Consider the following 23,217-nt stretch of genomic DNA (forward strand, 5'->3'; position numbering starts at 1 on the left):
TGTATGCTAGTAATTTTGACCTGTTATTTAAGTTGCCCCAGGACTCCCTTCACACCCTCTGAAAATTAAGAGGGCGCAGGTTAAAGAAATTACCCAAAACGTGCTGCTCTACCAGCATCCAAGGCGTGACTGATTCTTTAGCCTGTGGGAAGCCTGTAAATTCTGGCACGGTGTTTCCCAACCTTGGCAGCTTGACAAACGGGTGGACTTCAGCTCCTAGAATTCTGCGGTCAGCATTCTGAGAGTTGAAGCCCACACATGAGACTTGAAGTCCACACATCTCCACAACCGAGACTCGCCTAGTGTGGTAGTCTGCACATTCCGGCTTCTCGGTTTCGAAAGGCAGCGTGCGACAGGATTCTTATCTCTTCGTCTTATAACCCAAGTTGGCAGGGCTCCCTCTGAGCAGCGAGCTCCTGGCGGAGCTACGGTATAGGTTGCGGTGAGGCGCGGGGCGGAGGAAAGATATAAACGTGGCTGAGGGGTAGGTTAGGAGGCTTGGTTGAGTCTTCCTCAAAGAGGCTAAGCGAGAAGAGCGAGCAGGCTAAGAGGCAGCTCCTGGGAGAGCCGGCCGGGATGAATGCTGCGGCGTGGGCGCTGCTGGGCTGGATGCTGAGCAGAAAGAGCTTCCAGGGAGAAGCCCAGTTGGTAAGCGATGCCCAAAGTGCTTGGCGCCTTTTCTTCCCTGCGTTGGCTTCGAGCCTTGCCCCTCGCCTGCTGGGTAGCGGGCAGAAATTCGGGAGGCTTTGAAGAAAGCTCAGGCGCTTGAACGCCTGCCTGGGAAAGGTAGCTTTTAAATGGCCCGCCCCTTCCTCTGCTTTGGAGATATTTAGTTGCCACTCAGGGCTTTGGGAGAAACCCCTTGTGGTGGAAGGAGAGGGGCGGTTCTACAAAGTATGGCTTATCTAATTTGTGTCGGTTGAAATATCAGCAACAGTTCTATTATAATAGCATGCTTAGGGAAACTACTTTTAAAAAAGCCAAGAATTAATTAGTCACAGCCTGGTGCAAATAAACTTTTGAAAGACTTAATTCTGAAATTAGGAACTGTTTTTTAGTAGAAATGATGAGAGATTGGGGATGAAATGCTTTCTTGATGGACTTGTAAAAAAGCAAATAATTTCTGGGTTCAAATACATACGTTACAAAAATTTTTAAAGCTCAATATTCAGCTGAAAATAGTATTCTTGCTGGAGATATTATATATATGCCATATCTATAGCTAGCTGTAGATTAACTTCTTAACCCATTAGTTTGAGACCATACTTAGCTGACTGGTTAACATCCATTTTGCCAGTAATTGTTTTTTTTGTTAGGATTGAAAAATGATGAAGGTGAAAGAGGAATGAATCCATTTACCCAACAATGAACACCTTCGAGGACGGTGGAATACAAACACAATAATGTCAGCATTTCCAAATCTTTTTAGTACTCTAAAGCTGGCTCATTTATTCATTCATTGATTTCTATAGCTGTCCATCTCAATGACTCTGGGCAGTTTACAATTTTTCTAGAAAGTAACTATTATATTTTCTTTTCTTTTAACCCTGATTTTCTTTTTCGTTGCAGCCTATCAAATGCTATAAAGAAGATGGTATGTATAAATAAAATGTGTTTTTAAGGGTTAAAATTGTTAAAATTCTGTTGCAAGTATTGGACATTCATGCACCCCATTTCCATTGTAGGTAGTTTAAGATACAATGAATATATGAAGTCCTTGTGGTCTTTTTAATCAATGTGCATCTAAACAAGTATACTCATCATATGCCTGCTTAACTTTTGCCTTTCCTTGACTGATTAGGCCAGACGAAGGCCAGACAGAGGCCACAGATGACAATCAGTGTGTCACAGAAGGAGGAAAGAACTGAAGTCTCCAGCCTTAAGTCTGTTGTAAAGCCTCTTGTGTGAAGAACCCTCCTTTAGATTCCACTGAGTTGAATAATATCTGACCAGTTTGTCATTCCTAAAGATAATGGTTAACCTTCTCTGTTCCAAACTAAAGCAAACTAAAGCAATAATACTTAAAGAATGCAATGCTGTTGGTTAGTCTGTAAATAAATACTAGTGACTTTCTCAAGGGCGGTATAATGAGTAGACTTGAGACCGTGAATTCTTTTTAACATTATACTGTTATAGTATTTCTATTAATATTTCCAATTGTGAATAAGTAGCAGAAAAAGTGAATAAAGAAAACACAAGGGATTGGAAAGGAATGGCATGGCTTATACTTCCTAAAGGTATTGTTGAAATGCAGCAGATATATAAAATTATGCATAGGAAGGATGGCTTTGGATTTTGCATGAACTTTTTATGTACTTCAGGACTCCAAGATCACACTTCCATCATTTGATGGAAAAACAATTAAATTTCAGTGTAAAAATTTTGCACTTTGAAAAAATTAATGTCATCCCATTCCTGCTCATTTTCTGAATCAGCATGTATTCTGATGACAGTTTTAGCCATCATAAGAACTTGAGAAGAGAGTACAATAAGCAAATGATCTTGAAAATTACATTTCAAATTGTTTAGCATATGGAATTTTAATGATGACAGCAGGCTATGTTTCTCCAGGTTAAATTAGTACACATGCATTTTTGTGTGATTTTGATTCTTCTTACATTTTCTCCTTCAAGAAAGGTATGAAGTAAAATGGCTGCCAAAGTCTATCAAGAGATCTTTAATTCTAAATGTCTCACTTGGAGGAAGGTGTAGGATAATCAAAAAAGAGTCATACTGCAGCTGGACTCTTACTGGCAAACTCTCCAATCCAGCTCCTATAGATTCTGTAGCTATTGGCATTTCTGTACCCTTTCTAGAAGGATGGCCAAGGCAGAAGGAACTCCAGATGATGTGCCACCAGCATGGATTTTTCTGGGAATGAATGGTAGTGTTCAGAGAAGGAGGAGTATAAAGCATCCAAAGCTTCAAGACCTTGTAGGCTAGTTGGCTAGCCTAATAAACTGGAGGTTTTCACTGCAAATGTATTAACTCCTCACTTTCATTCTTTGCAAGGGCCTCATCCTGAGTTGGAACAAGAACATAGATTCACACCAGCAGATCTTTTTAATATCAGCATCAAGATTGTTGAAATACAAGGAATATGCAAATTTAACATAAGTTGGATCCTTAATGAAGATGGTAAATTTCATTTTTTATGTAACAGGCCTATAAATATTTTGTATTAAATATAACAAATACTTTGATATATAATAAATACTGCAGTGATCTCTTATAATGTGCCCTTTCTGCTCTGATTTTAAAGGGGAAGTAAACAATGTTGTGATTTTTTTTGGTGTCTGAAGGCTGTGGGCTTTGGATGGATCTGGGACTTTACCATCTTGGTAGTGGATAAGGTGGCACCACCCTATACAGACGTGGTGGACAATCTGGAGGTCCTTCTAAATTCACAATTCCTGTTCGAGGTTTAGGTGGCAGTTATGGCTGGGAGAACCTTTGTACAACTTCATTTTGTGTGCTAGTTGCACACTTTCCTGGATCATGAGACTGCTCACAGTTATACCCTGGTCACCTCCAGAGTAGATTGTTGTAACATGCTCTGCATGTGGCTGTCCTTTGAAGAGCATTTGGAAGTTTCAGTTGATGAATAGTGTGGCTCTACTCACAGTTATGTGTGCCCCTAGGATGGCACACATTATACATTTGCTCCATGAGCAGCAATTGTTTCCTGTCTGCTTCTGGGTGCAATTCAAGGTGCTGATTTTGACATATAAAGCCCTACATTGTATGTGATCAGGTTTCTTGAGGAACTGCCTTTTCCCAATTATGACTCTTTATCCCTTCAGTTCAGCAAGAGGTGTATGCTGTGGGTCATGCCTGCTAAGAAATTCTATCTGGTGGGACCCAGAAGATGTGCCTTCTCTGCTGCAGCTTTGCCCTCTAGAACAGAGGTCCCCTGGCACCAGGGACCAGTTCCGTGGAGAGAGGTTTTTCCGCGGACTGGAGGGGTTGTGGTTTTGAGTGCTGCCTGCATACCGCAAATGGGGCTTTGCTTATTTGTGTGGACCGGTTGCTGGCATGCCCGGCCCGGTATTGGTCCACACACTGGGGGTTAAGGACCCCTGCTCTAGAACATCACTCCCCCAAGGTGAGGTTGGCCCCATCCTGGTAGCCTTCCAGAAAGCCCTTAAAGTGTGTTTTCCCAAAAACCTTGGGGTACCCATGAGAAGCCTGCAAGGTGGTTATATGAAGTTATATGATTGTCTCAGACACTTGGCTTTTTCATGTTTTTAACATGAAAATTGGGGGGTGGGAGGATTAAAACAGTTTTCCTTTGCTATTATTCCTTTCTGTTTTCTGATTCCTGTCTGATTTGGATATGCAAAACACTTTGATTACTTCTAAAATCCAGCAGTAAGAGAACAAATATATATTTCAGTATTGGATACCATAAAGATAGATAAATAGGCTAGAATGCAGAGTTGACTCAAGGTAGTAAAGTAAACACAAATCTGCCATTGTTTGTCTTTGGGAGATCTGTAATAGTTGGAATAGCACTGTTACTGATAACATCTTGAAAACAAACTAGAATTCTTTGACAAAACAATTTTCTTGCAGCCAGTATACAATACTTGAAGGCAACCAAGATATGTGAATCCCGTGAAGGCTGTATTCGATGTGATTACCTAGAAGCATTTCAAAGTCAAACCATGTCTAAGCATAAAAAAGTAAGAACATTTTTTAAAAGTTGTGGTTTGCTGCTATTATATTGTATTGATAGAATATGGTCTTACTCAGTTTAGTAACCTAATGCAATAGTAAATTATTTCTTTTAAGATAACATGATAAGTTAGACTCTGTACAATAGAACAAAAATCTTCTGAACTGAAATGACAAAAACCTGGTTTTTATGTAAAATTATTGTGAGATGAAAATAAACTTCAGTGCTCCAAATGTGCTCAAAGCTTCTGTTCTGTAATATTTTTTTTGATAACTAGCTCTGGTTAATGGGTATTAAAATATCATAAAAATGGAAAGTCGACTCAGCTATTGAATTTCTGTTTTGTTTGAGTAAAAACACAATTATTCTGAACTTTTTGGTATATTAAAATTCTACTAAATCCTATGTTGGACAGTAAACAATAACGACCAGTAAATAAATAGTAACCCAAGATAAATTTTTAGGCAACTGAAGAAATCAAAATATTATATTGTATATATGTGCTTATTTAATGCTCACTCAAGTCAAAGGTTGAATGTTTACATATTTAGTTCACAGCATGTCAGATTACAAAAGCAACAGAAGAAATAAATCAAAATTATAAAGAACAATAGTACTAATAAATTAACCCTCCGCAAAATATATGCCAATTAAGGTTAGGATTGAGGGTCCAGTGAAATAAAACTGTCTTTAAAATTTATATAACATCCATGATAGAAGTAGCTTTATGGACCTCTAGAATGGAGAATTCTAAAGCATGGGGTTTGCCACACAAAAGGCTTGTCACCTTGTCCATGTCCTCTTTTCAGATGGAGGTAACACATTATTATGGTTGATTGCACAGTCAGCCAGATGTTTAGACTGGATTTGACATTTTTATCCACCTATTGAGTCTTTCTATAGGCAGATTTTGTTGTTTGATGGTATTGATGATGACGATGATGATTGTATTTTCATGAAACATATTTGAAAAGGGAAGAAGGAAAAAAAAGACAAAATAAGACAAAAAAGAAAAACAACTCAGAAAATAAATAGAGAATTTATGAGCAAGATAGGATATTTGTTAGATAAGAATTTTCAATATTTTATAAGTTTTCCATAAATGAAATAACATAATATCTTATACTGATTTTAAAAACTGATGTTATTGTCACATTGTGAGGAAGCCATACTTTTATTTATTAGTACGTGTTTCCAGTATAATGAATCAGGATTCGAATGATTTCTTCAAGGCCTTTGCTACAGAATCGCGGGCCCATCAGGGAACGAAGGCATATCTTTAGAACCAAGAAGATTTTAACCCGTTTGTGTTAAAACAAAAACAGAGGAAGTGGAAAGATTGCTGTCTTCCAATTGTGTTCTGCTGCCTTCTAGAGTGTTCACAATTCTCAGTGGAAAAAAGATTGGCACTTTTAAAGAGGTCTTCAGAAGGCTGTGGTGATGACAATCAAATGTGTCATTACCTCTGATCACAAAGCATTTCAGAAATCCACTGCATTCAGCATACCCACTCAGAGATATTATTTTAAAATTTGCTTATTTTTTTTAAAAAGCTCCTTAATACATTTTACCAAACTCTTTTTGCAAGAGATTGTTTCATCTGCTGCTGAAAGCGTTTTTCTCATATGTAACAGCAGTTTACATAGTAAAACATCATTAAAAATAGTCTGTTTTATGACTATCATATCAAGGGCAAAATACACTGGAATATTTGCATTTTTACTAATGCACTTGCAACCAGGTTAAAGTAGAACTAGATAGGACAGTTTGTTAAAAACTATATAGCAGAGATTATTGTAAATAAATTCTAATCTATCATAATTTGTATTTGTAAAGAGATGTTCTATATTTTGTAATTATTGTACCGTAATTGAACCGCAGCAATATTTATGGAGCCTCATTATTGCAATTCTTCACTGAATTCTAAATAGAAGTATTTTTACTTGGACTGTATAGCACTATAGAATTAAATATTTAAATAGAGCCACCTTCATTATAAAATGTTTTTGAAGTAAAGATTTTAAAAAAACTTGATGCAACAGAGATTTTATAAAATATTTTGAGTCAATTGGATTCTGACTTTACAATGTTAACACATAGAAAATGAGTAATTATAATCTTGTATTTGGAAAGTTATTTGGAATCTGCTGTCTTTTTGAGAGCAAACAAACTGGATTTATCTCTACAACTCTTGCAATAACAGCTAGAAACAAGAATACAAAAAGCTATCAGTTTGGCAAGGTTTTTTTTTAATTTTGAAATAAACACAGATTGACGTTCCAATCCTACACCATTTTTCTAATAAAAAGCCCCATTATATAAAATGGGTTGTTTTTTTAATGAAGGTGCATAGTACTGAACCACGATGAGCATTCTATTTGGTAGAGATTTCCTACTTAGATACAATTTACAAAATGAATAGTTAACAAGTTACACAGCTTGAAGTGGAGTGTTTTGACGATGATGATTTACATAACCAAAACATTCCTAAATTGTTGAGAAAATGGCATGGTTGACAAACTTTTTGATGTTCTATATGTAATGTTTTCAGGATTTGTTTTTATACAATCAAAGGAGGGCTTCAATGTTGTTTGTGATGCAGTAAAATCCCAACACTGAAAATAACATGATTTTGGAAACCAATAAATATCAAAAGTTTATTTTATTAACATTGGATAAATAGACTTGTTCTGCCAAGCAACTTTATCAGGGTTATCTGTATTAACAAAATAGGTAGCAGTTGTCACGTTTCAAAATCGTGACGTACACAGCTAAGATTAATATAAACATTTTTGTACACAGTGGCAATTTGCTATGAATACCTTACAAACCTCTTCTTTCAAATATCGAGAGAATTTAAAGGTTTGTACATTATTTCTTGACCTACATCATTTTGTATGAAAATAAATGCAAAATGTTACTGAGAATAAAATTGTGTAATAATGTTATTATAATTTGTCTCTTCTTACCAACAAATGCAATTGGCGATTTCTTTTTGCCCCACAGTTCTGTGTCTGAATCATGGGCTTTGCTTCTTTCTTCCCTAGTCCCTGATTTCCATGACATCACAGGGAGCAGTCATCTAAGGAAGTGGGAAACACCCCTACATTCACAATCTGAATTTGGAAGAATGACATCATGGCAACAGGAAACATACTCTAAGGCAGGGGTGTCAAACTGCCGGCCCGCGAGCTGGATGCGTCATGCTGAAACCATGCCCACCCCATTGCCGGCAATGGAAAAAAAGTTGCGATACGTCACGACATGTCATGTGACATTGCAAGTTTGACACCCCTGCTCTAAGGTTTGGGATCCAAGTGAGGTTTTCAGAATAATGAGCACTGAAGTGGGTGCTACTGCTTTTGAACTATTGTTGTCGGTAGTGGATATGTTGATGGAAGATTAGAACCAGGAAACTGCACATCAGATGGGAGACATGACACATTCAGCTGGGGAATTCAGCTGGGGCCTGGTTGCAATGGCTATCATGGCTAGGTAACAAAAGGAGCTGTTGTCAGAGCCTGGCTTGTGGGCATGGCTGCCAGAATTGATAGCCAAAAAGTGTTGCTGCTTCAATGAAAGCTGGTCTGAAAATCTCACTAGTGAATCTGGGCAATGTACAGGGTAAAGGTGAAGGTTTATTCTCCAAGCTTGTGGGTTGGTTTCTGAATGTTTCATTACCAGGCTAGGTAACATATTCAGTGGAATTTAGGGGATATCAAAATCAATGTTCTTCTGTTTAGAAGGGCTTCGTGCGGTCAGTAAATCTTGTGTTGGTAAGGTCATATCAAGTGAGAGTCATATCAGGTCAGGGTCTTGTGATGGGTCTTGTGTGGGTCACCAGTGAGAATCTTGTGATGGGAAGGTTACATCAGGTGAGGGCCATTGGGAGGTGAACTGGTGTAGAGGGGCTTGTGTGGGTTGGTTGAGGGTTGGTACTGTCTCTGGTTGGTTGATTTGAATTCTGTGCAGTTGATTTGAATTCTGAGATGTTCGTAGGCTGGTTGTAGGTCGAGGTGTCTGTTGATGGAGTGTACAGGGTCCTAGCAAACCATAGAAGGGCCAGCAACAGCGAGTTTTGCTCTATCAAAGCTGTTGAATCCCTTGCGGACTATGTGACAGGAGTTACCCTGGATGAGAAGCAGGGAATGACTGACAATATCCCCTTTCCCCAGAGTGATCCTCTAAAGTCTCCTGTCAGAGTGGGGTAGAAACTGGGCCAAGTAAAATTGGAAGGAATAGAGAAGGGAGAACGGAAACTTGACTGAGATCAAATTTAGGCAGATTATTGCCAATTGGGGAGTGTGGCAGAGTTAAGCGCTAAGACAATGTCTGTAGTTGGCTGAAAGGCAGTGAAGATGGCATGTAGGCAACTTGAGGGGAATGGAAAAAGGGAATAGTAATATCAGGTCAAGTCAAGAAGCTGTGATAGTGGTGCTGGGCAAACCATTATGGAAAGGGAGAGAGCAGTTTCATCCTTGGATCTTTCCATTCAAATTCTGATGGTGGATGAACAAACCAGCTGGTGTCTATTACTGAAACCTGGCTGGGTGAAGGCACAGATACTGCTTTTTTAGAGACAGGCTCTCCAAGATTCTGAGTTCTCCACTATTCATGATCCTAAGGAAAGAGGAGGATGGTTGTGATCCTCATGGAAATCTTGATGGCAATCAAGGGCACTTTAAGGTGATATGTTCTAGATACCATATCTGTGTGGAGTTCAGGCTGTAGGAACCAGTAGGGGATAATGCTTGTCTGTTATCTCTTGCCAGGTTGCATGGCTAATCTCTTCTTGAAATTGCAGAGTTGGATTTGGAAGCCTCTCAGCTGGAGTATATCAATCTTCATGCCTCATGCCTCTATTGGCTCAGGACAATATTATTCTTAAATAATTTTTGCCCTGAAGCATGTAGGTGGTTGCATATTAAAATTCTTCAGTCTCTGTCCACCTATTCCATCTTATCATCCCATCTTATTGCTCTTTCTCTCTTTTCTGGAGGCCTAGGTATGCAAAAATGTAGTTTAGAAGTTCCTGTAATACAACTCATTGATTAGTTTAACCTTTTTTATGCCTGAGTTAGTTCACAACTAAATCCATCTCCTATGGGTTAGCTGATCGGCCATTTTTTAATGGAACACTTGCCAGATTAAAGTGTGGATTAAAGTCAACTCCCCCTAGTTTTCAACTAAGGATGCAAATAATCTGGTTTAATGAGACCAATTCAGTGCATTGCCTTTATTATTCTCTTAATGTATTTAAACAATAAGGTAAGACAAAATAAATCATAGCAGTGCCTATAGAAAGAGAGCAAAACAACAAACAAAACCCCGAGGCTAAACATAATTATATTAAAATTTGCATATTCCAGAAATAAAATATTTTGCAAAGCACAAGCAACATAATTTAATCATGATTATTTCTACTAAAAGCACGGCGTCATTTCAGCAGGCCTTTCATTCTTTTCTATTCTTTAGTGACCAATTGAAAAAAATGTCTCAAATGTACAAGATACAGAATATAGGTCAAAGAGGTCTAATCTGAACATAATTCTGCTTCAGTTATTTAGAATAATCCAAGAAAACTATCCTGAATAAAATTCAGCTACAGAATGGTGTCAATATGACAATTTTATTTCATTCTGAGATTAAATGCTGCCTTGTGTACTAGAAAAAATATGTTGCTATTTTCTCTTTTACCTTTAGACCGGATGTGGAAAATAGGCAAAATATTAAATGTATTAGCCCATCTATTTGTTATTACATAGAATCAAAAGCCATAAACTACATTCTATTTTTGTTATTTTTCCTTCCACTGTTTTGTAGGACTGTGCAAAATCTGACTTCTGTTTTATGGTAAAAATTTACTGCACATACTATCAAGTGTCTATTTATAATAATTATGTGGTTAATCAGATGTTTTTAGTAATCTATTATTAACAAATACTAACTGAAGTAAAGCATCATTTCTATTCTACATCCTTTTTCTTGACATTGAAAGTAGATTTTTGATTTAATGCTATAGAAAAACATATCAAGTGGTGCTACTCTTTATACATGTTCTTACAGAAAAAGTAGGCCAAGATTCTCCTATGGAGGCAAACTTCTAGTGCAGAGCAAAAAGTTAACGCTGAGTTTCCAGAGTCTGAGGTTTATATACTGGAACATTTTTCTCTCGAAGTGGTGGCAATCCCAAGATAAGATCAGCAGCCTTCTCTGCTATCATGATGGTTGGGGCATTTAAATTCCCGCTAACAATACTGGGCATTATTGAGGCATCAACTACTCTTAAATTTTCTGTGCCTATAACTTTGGTCTCAGGATCAACCACAGCAGTAGAATCAAAACTCTGTCCCATTTTGCAAGTACACGAAGGATGATAGGCACTATCAGCTTTTTGTCTTATGAAAGCATCTATTTCTTTGTCAGACTGAATATGTTCCCCTGGTTGAATCTCAGGTCCACGGAATTCTTCAAATGCTTTCTGAGCAAAGATCTCCCTAGCTAATTTCACACACTGGCGAAACTCCCAGACATCCATTTCTGTTAAAAGAACACAAAATAAGACTAAATCACAATGACTGTGTGTTCAGCACAGCCAATATAAATATTAATGCTACATTCTTTCTTTTCAGACAACAGTTCAGAGTAAAATGTCACAACTTAAGATACAGGAAAGGCGGGTAAGATGGACATTGCTTTATATTTTAATATCTATTTGCCATGAACAAGAAAGAACATTTTGAATGTAAAAAGAGGAAAATTGAAGTAATGGATTTCCTGTATGTACCATTTAGTAGAATAACAATTTTAAAACAGATCTTTGCACATTTAATCCTTCATCCAGGACTGATGGAAGAGGAAAAGATACAAAGAAATGGAAAATGCCATCAAAATAAGACTACCAGTGCAATATGCCATTGTCTATAGAAAGTGTAACTACATTGTTCATAGGTGAGTTTAGTTTACAAGCTGAAAACAACAACACAGAATATAGATAATTCTGCATTACCTGTTGACAAATAGTTAGGCTCAAGGATTGGATGCTCAGCTGGATCTGCATTCTTCAGCTTCAGCTTTCCTACACTGGTACTTCGCATAGGACCAATATGGACCTGTAACAATCCAAGAAGATCCATGGTAAATGGCATCTAAAGGTTCATTATAAAATAACCTAATGGGATTCATAGAAACTTGAGGTTTCACAAGTTATTTAGACATTGCACAGTTGATTTAGGCAATTATTCCAGGTTTCAAAGCTTGGTTTCTACTTCTTTCATTAGTCGCTGGCTTTATAGTGAAAATCATATCTTGTATTAATTATATTTTTATATTCAAATGAGGGTAGTTAATATTGGTTAACAAACACAAGAGATCCACAAAATCCTTTACAATGTGAAGATGCCTTTTTAGAGGTTTTGGATGAATTATATTGTCTGTATATCCATTGAATGAGAATCTATTTCATCTCTGGTTAAGCCTTCTGCCCACCAACAAAGGGATTGGGAACTATTTCCAAAAGTACAATGTGAACAACCTTTCAGGAAAATATTTCTGTCCAGTGGACATTCTAATGTTGTAATTGGTATTACTACTCACCTGATAAGCTTCCAACTGTGACGCAACCCGCCCATGGTCAATCACCTGAGAAGGGAGGAAATGGAACTGGATATCAGGGTGAGAAATGCCTGGACGACTTCTTATAAATCCACCAGTCTCTAAATGGGCAGTGGCTCCATCTCCTGAAAGGTGAAACAGCAAACACCAGATACATAAATAATGAAAATGGAAGAATGAGGGTTTCAAAAAATCATTTTACATTCCCTGTATTTTATGCTATGAACATTCACCCCACACACAGTAAAAATTGTGCCTAAGTCTCATTACGAAAACTTTGTGGTTGGAGTCCAGTTCGCAGGACATAGTTACCACCTGCTTTTGGGACTGTACTCATTGGATTGCTGGAGAAGATTCCTGCGAGTCCCTTGGACTGCAAGGCGTTCAAACCGGTCAGTCCTAGAAGAGATCAACCCCGACTGCTTTTTAGAAGGCCAGATCCTGAAGTTGAAACTCAAGTACTTTGGCCACCTAATGAGAAGGAAGGATTCACTGGAGAAGAGCCTAATGCTGGGAAAGATTGAGGGCAATAGAAGAAGGGGACGACAGAGAATGAGATGGCTGGATGGAGTCACTGAAGCAGTAGGTGTGAATTTAAATGGACTCCAGAAGATGGTAGAGGACAGGAAGACCTGGAGGAACGTTGTCCATGGGGTCGCGATGGATCGGACACGACTTCGCAATTAACAACAACTCATTGGATGATGCATCATGTAAGTCATAATTTGTTGAACAAGCCATAGTGGCCTTGGTCATAAATAACATATATTAATTCAAAACAAACCCAAATCATATTATAGCTTATAAAATCAAGAGCATGATTCGTTTGCCATGAAAGCATTCACAGTTGAAATAGGTTTTCTTTTTGCTTTAGAAATATACTTAATTTATAACATGCAGTGTACTTTGTAATCAGGTATAATTGCTTTTATATATTATTTGACCATTTAAAATATTTAAAAGTATATATTCATATTAATTTATTTTAAATTGCCTTAGCTGTCATGAAATTATTGTATTTGAGAATGTTAAGTTTTTAACATGGAACAGTATTAGTGTTATTGACCAGCACACAAGAAAAACAGTGTTGTTATACAACAGTAACAATAATTATTTGTGCTTCTATTCTAAATATTCTTTGAATGCTACAACCAATCTTAGAATTCTCAATAATTTCTATAAGTATTAACTTCCTGTTTGTTACAAGAGATTAACAACTAAGCATTTTTTGAAAATCCAGTGAAGTAAAGCTACTTGCAGACACAGTCTGAAATTCTGAAAAACCCTTGCATTTCCTTATCTGGAATGAAATGAATCATCTACAAGAAAAAAAACTGAATCATCTACAAGAAAAAAAACTATTATGAATAGACAGAGTCATTAAATCTTTCATTTAAAAGCTGATTTATATCTCTGGCAAAATGAGAACATAACAAAATATAATTCTAAATCATACCTGTGGATTTCCAGAACCATTCAAGACCAATTTTGATCATTTGAAGAGGCTTTTGTGATTTATACAGTGTTAGAGGTTGAGTGCACTTTTGCTGTATGTACACTTCCAAATGATCTTGGAGATTCTGGCCAACCCCTAGCAGAAATGACCAAAAAAAGTCCAATGTATGCATACTACAAATATTTACAACTATATTTATAAATATATAGAACTCGGACAATGCAGCACTTTGGTTTGAAAAGCAGAAAGATTTTCCAAGTGCCCATGGGGCGTCTGCACAGCACTTGTCTGCAATTCTATAAATGAAATTGGTCTTTCCTGGGATTATGTAACTACTAAAAAGGGAATTCATGTCAACCTAGGAAAGGACACAGCTGATTTAAGGAGTTCTTGGAAGAGGCTATGGCAGGGGTAGGCAACCTTGGCTCTTTTATGACTCGTGGGCTTCAACTCCCAGAATTCCTGAGCCAAGGTTGCCTACCCCTGGGCTATGGGAACATCTAAACACCTTTTACTTTCAAATTCAACCCAGCCTTATATGGAACTATACTGAATCTATCATACACACCTGAAAGATGGCAGACAATAGGGATTCCTAATTTTTTTAGATCATCTGCATTTCCAACTCCAGATAGCAGAAGTAACTGTGGAGAATTTATGGCACCACCACTTAAAATAACTTCCTTAGTAGCAAAAACCTGAAATAAAATAATAGCAATTTAATCAGACTAAATTTTGATAGACTTAAGTCAATATAAAATAATGCTATTGATTTGTAGCCTTCCGTTTTCATACTCATGTTATATCTACAAGTTTTGTAACCTAGAAATTATTAAAATATGCTCTATCATATATTTTTAAATAAAGTTTCCTTTTAAGCAATGCTAATATTTCCTGTCCATCCAAACTTATTTAATAAACTTTTCTCCTTGTTAACATAAACTATTCTTCAAAATTTAATATTGAATCAAAAGCTTTTATTAGTGCAAATAATGTATTGTTCTCCTTACAAATGCCTCTTTTCCCCCTAAACCAGGGGTGTCAAACTGCTGGCCCATGGGCCGGATGCATCACACAGAAGTTGCACCCAGCCCAGCTCCAGCAAGGGGAAAAAAGTCACAATATGTCACGACACATGACCTGAGTTTGAACCCCTGCCCTATATCTCACATTACTCAAATAATACCATTAAAATAAACATTTGCTTTGTATTATCAACCAAAGCAATAGTTTCAATATGTATCATCAATCAAAAAACATCCACATTCTGGAGATCAAAGAAAATATTGGTTTCTCACATTCTTCTATTGAATAGTCATCTGGCGGCACAAATCTGCAAGTAACTAATCATATCATAACAGTGGTATAGCACAGAAAAAATTAGCTTAACTTAACCATTTATAATGTGGCTAATTCCAGAGTATAATTTTAACAATGTAATGATTCTTCAAAAACTTCCACGTTACATTTTTATAATATTGCAATTATAACATAGGAAAACAATTTGTCTTATGAACTGCCATTTTTTTTTAATTTAAAGAAAGAGCAGGAATAAATTATTTTCACAATTGACAAGAAGTCATCCTTAAGAATTCCTAATTTTAAGCCTGGAACTAATATATATGAACTTATTAATAAATAAGCTGGACTCAGTGGTGAAAGAAGTGCACCCAGAGTTGCTGATATCACTAAATAAAATAACTCAAAACACAAAGTATCTATGAAAGCTTCAAATTAATATAGTGAAGGGGCTTTCAAACTAGCAGTGCAGTTTCAAGGTAGCAAAAAGTCAATTATCAAAGGAAACTTAGTAAATACAGACTTTTTTTCTTTCTCTTTAAAATATTAGAATGACAGGATTCTCAATGAAAGAAATAGCTATTTTCAAACCAGTATGGATTTCATTTCGAGAAGTTGGGGCGGGGGGGGGGGGAACCCAACATAAATGGAAAAGTGCAGAATGGAGCGGTACCCATTATAGTTTGATCAGGTTACGACAATGCTTTCTTGAGATTAATACGTGACATGGATTTGAAGTATCAATTGTATTTTGCTCTTATTTCAACAATATAAGAACCTTTACTACAACTCTAATGAGCCAAAAATGAAAAGTTAGTAGAAGCTGCTAGTTGATTTTCTTTTCAAAGTTGAAGAAACAATACTGCACATTCTTACCTTTTTCTTTTCTCCATTTTTAATATACTCAATACCAATTGCTTTGGTCCCCTCAAATAAAACTTTTGTAACAAGTGTACTGACTTCTGCAGACAGGTTTGGACGTGACAAAGCAGGATGAAGGTATGCACTAGCTGTACTCCACCTTTTACCTATAAAATGCATGTTTTTATTGTGACAATAACTGCAACACAAATAATTTATGTTATCTCAGTATGGTAAACTGCTCTGGGAAAATCTGGTTTTAAATGTTTAATAAATAAAATAAATACCAAAATAATTTTATCTGTTCTACTGTGATTATATATTAACATTTTTAAAGTTATTACCGTAGTCCACAACTGAAGATTAATCAAGGCAGAATAATAATGCAAATTCATTTACAAAAGACAAAAAAATACTAAAAACATGTAAAAAATTAAAAAACAACAACTTGAATCCTTTTTTGAGAAACAGAAAGTGAAGATTAAATGGAACTCAGCTGAAAATGGAGTCCATTTCATAGTTTGAGAAAAATATTTTACTACATGACTGACAGGCAAGTTTTTGAAAGTGGAGAAAAAGAGTCAAATAATCTGTAAAATAATCAAGTCCTAAATCTTAACAATTTCTCAATTGAAATACAGTGATACATTGATATTCATTGTTAATTGGTTACAGGAGGAGCGATGAATAGCAAAAATGATTAGTACCAAACAATTTTTTCCCATAAGGAATAATGTAGCGAGTCACAAGGAAGCTGACATCAACAAGTTGTAGCTTGTGCATTTAGTACAAAACAATGAGTACCAGGACAAAATGCACTGAATACCAAATTTGATGAGTTTCCAAGCAGTTGAGTACCAGGATACCACTGTATATTGAATTGTCCCCACAAAAAATGACAATCAGATTTTTCAATGAGAGGAATCTTATTGTGATACCATACACCACTTACAAGCCTGATCTTCCTGCTGCTATATGTGTGGGTAGAAACCAATTCAAAACCCAAATCTCAGTCTATCTCTTCAGTTGATTGACTATAGCAGTGGTGGTGAACCTATGGCACACATGCCAGAGGTGACACTCAGAGCCCTCTCTATGGGCATGCATGTCATCGCTCCAGCCCCTCCTTGCCCTGCAGCCCCCTCCTCACCAGTACCCCCCCTGGAGGAGAGTAGCACCCAAATGCAGCCCGCGCGGAGGAGTGCAGCCAAGGACATGGCAGCTGGGCAGCAGGGACAGGACTCCATCCTCGTGCACCAGCACGTGTAGTTGATGCTGTGGGGCACAGGCGGAGGGCATGGCCTCCATGGCGTTGCTGGGCCACCTGGGCAATCTGCGGCAGGCTGTGGAGACAGTGAATGGCCCTACGGGTGGGCAGGGTAGGGGCAGGGGTTGGTGGAGCGGGCGAGGCAGGGGCAGGGCTGGTTTTTGGGCACTCGGTCTCTAAAAGGTTCGCATCACTGGACTATAGGTTTATATTGCCTTGATTTAGGTTCAGCTTGCTTCTCTAATTTGATATTGAGAAAGATAATGTTTGAGTATATTGACTTCTAATAAAACTATACCTATCTCAATAAATGGAGCCAAGGATAATTTCTATTTAGAGGTTTAGGTTTGTGGCAGGTCTGACAGACTGTTATGATTTTATTTAATATTTCTCATAAACTATGGGTGTCAAATGCCTATAAAACCTTTAAGTCTGGCATGCAGTACTGGCCCTAAATCTACATTGTTGCTCTGTACTGGGTTTAATTCAGGCATTCATTTCTATTTTAACAGCTGCCATTGTGGACAATTATAATTATCTAAGGATCAAGCAAAAAACAGTTTAAGTTGCAGTTCTGAATTTGTATGCCAAACCCTTTGCCATGGCAAAATAAAGTATCTACCTTTCCACACAACTTTTAAAAATGAAACAAGTTAAACGAAAACCAGATGGTTAATGTTTTATCATTCAATTGCTGCTCTATTGTATATTTACTGTGGAAAGAAATTGGTCTGTCAGCCAAAGTAAAAAATTCCAGTGAACCAGCAAATGAATGAAGTTAATAATGGCTATGAGTTTATAATTTATTTATTTATAAAATGTAAAATCCATCCATCTTACCTCAGGATAACACAGGGCAGCTTACAATAATAAAAAATAAAAACTATATAAACCAAAAAGATAAATAAGTTAGTACACGCCACTTTCATATTGATTTACCAAGATCATTAAGTATTTCCTTGTGGGAATTTTGTTAGGTATAAGTGTAGGTACTATTCTGGCAGGAGGAATACTTCAACTTTGATTTTTGTCCAGAGCATTTTACAAGACAGAGATACTCATGAGAAACATTAATTTTATGATTTATCTTGCAATGTCGAGATAAATCCGAGATAAGAGCCGAGGTGGCGCAGCAGTTAGAGTGTAGTACTGCAGGCCACTTTAGCTGACTGAGTTCAGCAGGTCAGCAGTTCAAATCTCACCGGCTCAAGGTTGACTCAGCCTTCCATCCTTCCGGGGTAGGTAAAATGAGGACCCAGATTGTTGGGGGCAATGTAAATATATATATACATTCTCTAAGAATGCTTGCACTTAAAGCGGTATATAAGTCTCATAAATAAATAAATAAATAAATGTCAGTTCTTCCATAATGAATATTTAAAATCAATTGTTACTTGATATAAGGTTTATGCTGTAATTAATTTATTTTACTCACAATTATATTTTGAAAGGAAGGGTTAACCTGAATACAGCAACATCTATGGACAGTATCAAAACAGGCAAAATGGAGGAGACAGTTTAGGATGCAAACAGTGCTCCCTTTATATGTGCATCAATGTCACATATGCATTTACAAGGGGACAGGCTTGCATCACAACATCACTTCTGTCATCTTGACTGTTTTGACAGATTCCTCTGGAAGCTGCTGCTTTAATAGTCCAAAAGAATGTCTGCTGAGAAAAAACTGTGACTGATGCTATCAATTCTCAGACCAGGAATAAATATATCAGTCGCTACATTTCAGTTTTACACTGAAAAGTTCACACTCTAATAATTACATTTATAAAGTTTGTCATTTTTGTACTTGTGTAATTTTGAAGAATATTCCAGTTTACACTAATTTATGGTGACACGATTACATAAAATTATTTACAGTAATCTTAATACAGTAGTCCTCGATTCACAACATTTGCTTATTGTTCATTCAAAGTTACAACGGCATTGAAAAAAGTGGCTTGCAGCTGATCTTCATACAACCATCGTACCATCCCTCCCAGTTACATGATTAAAACTGTGTGCTTAGCAAATGGTATATATTTACAAGGGTTCCAGTTTCCCAGAACCTCGTGGTCACCATTTTGCAATGTTCCCTGCTGACTTCCGATAACCAAAGTCAATGGCAGAAGCCGGCTTTGCTTATTGAACATACGATTCACTTAAGAGTCGCTCTTTGAGGGAGATGGGCTGTCTCTAAATATGGTATATAAATAAATAAGCAACTGCAGTGATTCACTTCACAACAATAACAAAAAAAAGGTTGTGAAATTGAGTGTGATTCATTTAACAATCACCTTGCTTAGCAACAGAAATTCTGGTCGCAATGGTGGTCAAGGATTACCTGCATTATTAAATATGTGGAGAGTTTAATTACCTAATCTAATTTAAATTTTAAAAATAAATGAAATTTAGGTTTGATATATAGCACTCAATATTCCACTTAAATAGCAGGAATAGCCCTTGTTCCCACCCCACACACCCACAAAGTTTCACACCTTCTAGTCCAACTTCTTTCTCAATGCATGCTATTAGCTCCTTAAAAGAAAACATCAGCAATTATGGGCTTTTTTCATTATGAAAAAGTTTTCAAATCATTGTAAGAGTTTACAAAGACTGGTGTTCATACCTACTACAAACAGAACCCGTCAAAGCTAACCTTTATATATTGTCATATCCATCCAGCCAAAGCCTTCTTGTTGAAAACCATTCATATCATCTGTGAAAGGGTACCCAGCTTGCTGAGCTGCATCCAGGAATGTGCAATGAAGAGGGTTTTTTGTTTTTCCCCTTGACACATGAAGTGGGCCATCCCCTCCTCGATAAAGATCAGCCCCTAACTCATGAGTTTGTGCTCTCTTAAAATACGGCAAACAGAATTCATAGTCCCATCCAACAGCCCCTTCTTGACTCCACCTGTTATAATCTTCTGCATGGCCCCGAATGTACACCATGGCATTGAGGGATGAGGAACCACCCCAGACTCGTCCTCTGGGCCAGTACATGATACGATTATCCATGTGTTTTTGGGGTGTTGTATGGTAGTACCAGTTGTATTTCTCATCACAGAGATTATAAGTTAAAGCAGCAGGCATATGAATCTTCCACAATAATTGTTTGCTACCTAAAACAGTATCTTTGGGACCTGCTTCAAGTAGCTTCACAGTGTGGTGAGGATCTTCAGTCAATCGGTTGGCTAAAACGCATCCTGCAGACCCAGCTCCGACTATTATATAACTGAAAGAGTCCATATTTTTAGAATTAAGTGGAGAGGATGCTTGTGAAGATCTCATCGTTTGTCCTTTGAAAGCTTTTGAACTCTTCGGTATACATCTTTTGAATAATTCTTTGTGGGTTTGACATATAATGCCATGCTTTTGAGCACCTTTGATTAAGAAAGACATTATTTCCTATGTTATTTCAGATGTAGTCAATTTGGGTCCAAATATTCTAACCTAGAAAGGGAAAAATGATCTTAGTAAAATGAAATATAACACAAAAATGTATATTAATGTACGATATAAACTATGTCACTGTATCATTTAAAATGGCTTAAATCATACATTTCTTTAAGCACAAAGTTGAAATATGGGGAGAGGCAGGTTAAAAGATATAAAATTTGAATTTCTTTTAATGGATGTTAGGTTAGTGCACATATTACTTTGAAACTTTTACGGTATTGCCATTGCAAAACATCTTTACTTTATGGATTGTTAAACAAAACACTTTGTAGTTCCTCACTCACATTTCATCTAATTGTGACAAAACTCATCTGTTACTTTGCATTTCTCAAAAGCAAAACCATTTTCAACATTACTTCTTATATAGTTATGTATCACTTTGTATAAACCTTCTGGAGAACTGTGGGATATCAGGGGAATGGAAGTGTCCAAGGTAGATAGGTATGAGTTTAGTTTATGTATTTTGTTTTTTTCACCATCCACTTTTCATCCACTTGCTTCTCCTACCCCCATTTTGGGGCACCCAATATGTATTCAGAAGTATGCATTAAATCCAGTTAAATCCAATATGGATTCAAATATCCACATGATGACTGGGGAGAAAGGTCGCTCCACGCAATGGTCCTATTTCCTCAGTAGTGCAAAGCAGTAGATTTTGCGTAGGTTTCCTGCTTGAGCCAGAAGCTACTATTTGTTTTTATTTACTGCACTGAGTTCTGGGTCACAACGAAGCAAACATGGTGTATCCCCTCATTTTATCTTGTCAACCTGTGAGGTTAATTAGTAGTGTGAGAATGATCCTGCCCGAGCAGGGGGTTGGACTAGATGACCTCCAAGGTCCCTTCCAACTTTATTATTATTTCCCTGATCAAGGGGGAATTTGAACCTGTGTCACACCAGTCCTAGCCCAACATCCAACTACAGCACAGTACAGTACACTGCTTCCGAGACTGCAGTCACCTTTAAATATTTAAGTTTTAAACATTGAAGATGCACATTTAAAGTCCTGCGTAAAGTCCCATTTAAAGTGATCTGAGATTTAAACAACCAAAACAACCAAACTCAGAAGTGCAGAACCGAGATTAACTCCATGCAAAACTAAAAACGGTAATTTTAATTGATTTTCGACAAATGAAGGGGAGGAGGCGAAGGCGGCGTGAATATCAAAGATTCTCATACAAGTGCTTTGGATTCTTTCTTAGGCTAAAGCTTTTGATTTCACAGAAGAGCAAGATACCTGTCACACCAAACCCTTCGTTCACATCTCCCACCCTGCTTTGCCTAGCGCAAAGGCTCCCGGTATCGGTTCCACGGGCTAAGAAAGCTGTCCTTCCTTTTCCTGAGAACTTCCACTCAATTTGTACTTGTTGCACAAGAGAGCAGATCGGCTTCTTTTTAAGACCGCCTGGATTCTACCAAGCGCTCCAACTCTGCTCGCTGCCCCAAGAACTTTGAAGCGGGGGGCGGGGACAACAGAGATCTCGTTTCTCTGGTAACCCAACCGATTCCGCCATGCCGAGCGTTCTCTCACCCCACCCAACTCTGCCTCCTTCGCCCACGTCCTCTGCCAACGCAGCCCCGCCCCGCTCCGCCCAGCCGCCACGTGCTGCTGCTTCACCTACTCACACTGCCTAAGCCTGGCGCGCGCCACTCCGTCTCCCGGGGATCCTGGAGCTTCGCTTCATTCGTCGCAAAACTCCTACGCTCCTCGCGCTCTGGTGAGGAGGAGCGAAACTTTCGAGCGCCGACTTCGGCTTTGCTGACGGCATCTGCCCAGTCCAAAGAGCACCCGGGCAGGCACTAGAAGGAGGCGGGCCCCTGCGGGGGTTGGACTGCCAGGATTCTCCATATTAGATCGATGGAGGCGTCTCGTTCCTCTCCTCCCCCTTTTAGTTCCTGGAAGGAGTGCGCGGAGAAAGGAGCGGGATGGCATAACTAGACGGGCAAGTCTTCAGAGGTGCAGTGATCGCTCGCAACGTTTCTTGTACAGTAATGTAGGCCGCCTCCGAGTCTGAGCAGGTCGGTTGCAGAGAAGCGACTTGAATAAACATCTTTCTTCTCCACTTCATTCCTCACCTGCAACAATATGAAAGATTTTCTAGCTGAAAGCATGGGTTTCTTTCAGTATTTCTCCTTCTCCCTTCCAGGTTACAGTGATACTTTTACAAGAGTAATAAATTCAATAAATAAATAAATTTTAGTAATTCCAGACAACTTGATTCTTTGTGTCTTAACTTTTTTTAAAAAAAACAACTTCTGGAAACCTTTTTGACAACTTACATCTCTTATCTGTCCTGATGTGGAAGAATACTGACCCTTTCCCTACTTCAAAGTTCCATCCCCCATCCAACTACACAAAAGGATACTTTTTAAAATGTTTAGCGAGTAAAGTTTAACCTTAATCAGTGCACGTATAAAACTGATAATTGGGAATATAATAAAAGCTAAGACAATATATAATGGAAATGAATTTCTTGCTGTATCTTGTCAAAAAGCCAACTTATTATGTAATCACAGTACAAATGTACCCTGGCAACTTACTTCTTCTGCAGTGTACCACCCCTGAGTGAGCCAGGCTTAAGTCATC

General features: G+C 37.7%; 2 protein-coding genes across 8 annotated transcripts; one reads left to right on the forward strand and one right to left on the reverse strand.

Annotated features, from left to right (window-relative positions):
- The first annotated feature begins 209 nt into the window (after positions 1-209).
- On the forward strand, positions 210-11,674 carry LOC120315895 (interleukin-17 receptor B-like). 6 transcript variants are annotated; one of them, XM_039360920.1, is made up of 6 exons: positions 227-648; positions 1,570-1,594; positions 3,013-3,138; positions 4,576-4,685; positions 11,311-11,358; positions 11,523-11,673. In XM_039360920.1, exons 1-6 carry the CDS (start codon positions 577-579, stop codon positions 11,526-11,528), a joined length of 387 nt encoding a protein of 128 aa, XP_039216854.1. In that variant the 5' UTR covers positions 227-576; the 3' UTR covers positions 11,529-11,673. The 6 variants fall into 6 exon arrangements, 3 of the variants coding, with proteins under 3 accessions (XP_039216853.1, XP_039216854.1, XP_039216855.1); XM_039360919.1 differs by having other exon boundaries at positions 215-648; positions 11,311-11,674; XM_039360921.1 differs by lacking the exons at positions 11,311-11,358; positions 11,523-11,673 and adding an exon at positions 7,726-8,008 and having other exon boundaries at positions 228-648.
- Positions 9,900-22,811, reverse strand: LOC120315894 (choline dehydrogenase, mitochondrial-like). Of its 2 annotated transcripts, none has more exons than XM_039360917.1 (8): positions 22,257-22,811; positions 19,829-20,624; positions 15,924-16,075; positions 14,317-14,446; positions 13,749-13,883; positions 12,275-12,417; positions 11,688-11,790; positions 9,900-11,218 (listed from the first exon to the last, which is right to left on the reverse strand). In XM_039360917.1, exons 2-8 carry the CDS (start codon positions 20,571-20,573, stop codon positions 10,800-10,802), a joined length of 1,827 nt encoding a protein of 608 aa, XP_039216851.1. In that variant the 5' UTR covers positions 20,574-20,624; positions 22,257-22,811; the 3' UTR covers positions 9,900-10,799. The 2 variants fall into 2 exon arrangements, with proteins under 2 accessions (XP_039216851.1, XP_039216852.1); XM_039360918.1 differs by lacking the exon at positions 22,257-22,811 and adding an exon at positions 21,868-22,159.
- Between the last annotated feature and the right edge of the window lie 406 nt (positions 22,812-23,217).

Source organism: Crotalus tigris, unplaced genomic scaffold (assembly GCF_016545835.1).
Source record: "Crotalus tigris isolate CLP2741 ecotype Arizona unplaced genomic scaffold, ASM1654583v1 scf7180000019181.594810, whole genome shotgun sequence".
Lineage (NCBI taxonomy): Eukaryota > Metazoa > Chordata > Lepidosauria > Squamata > Viperidae > Crotalus > Crotalus tigris.

Coding starts and splice junctions, on each gene's coding strand:
- LOC120315895 (XM_039360919.1), top strand. CDS start 577: ATGAATGCTGCGGCGTGGGCGCTGCTGGGCTGGATGCTGAGCAGAAAG. Junction 649..1,569: donor TCCAGGGAGAAGCCCAGTTG/GTAAGCGATGCC, acceptor TTTTCGTTGCAG/CCTATCAAATGCTATAAAGA. Junction 3,139..4,575: donor TTGGATCCTTAATGAAGATG/GTAAATTTCATT, acceptor ATTTTCTTGCAG/CCAGTATACAATACTTGAAG.
- LOC120315894 (XM_039360917.1), bottom strand. CDS start 20,573: ATGTCTTTCTTAATCAAAGGTGCTCAAAAGCATGGCATTATATGTCAA. Junction 11,791..12,274: donor CACAGTTGGAAGCTTATCAG/GTGAGTAGTAAT, acceptor GGATTGTTACAG/GTCCATATTGGTCCTATGCG. Junction 11,219..11,687: donor GCCTAACTATTTGTCAACAG/GTAATGCAGAAT, acceptor TTCTTTTAACAG/AAATGGATGTCTGGGAGTTT.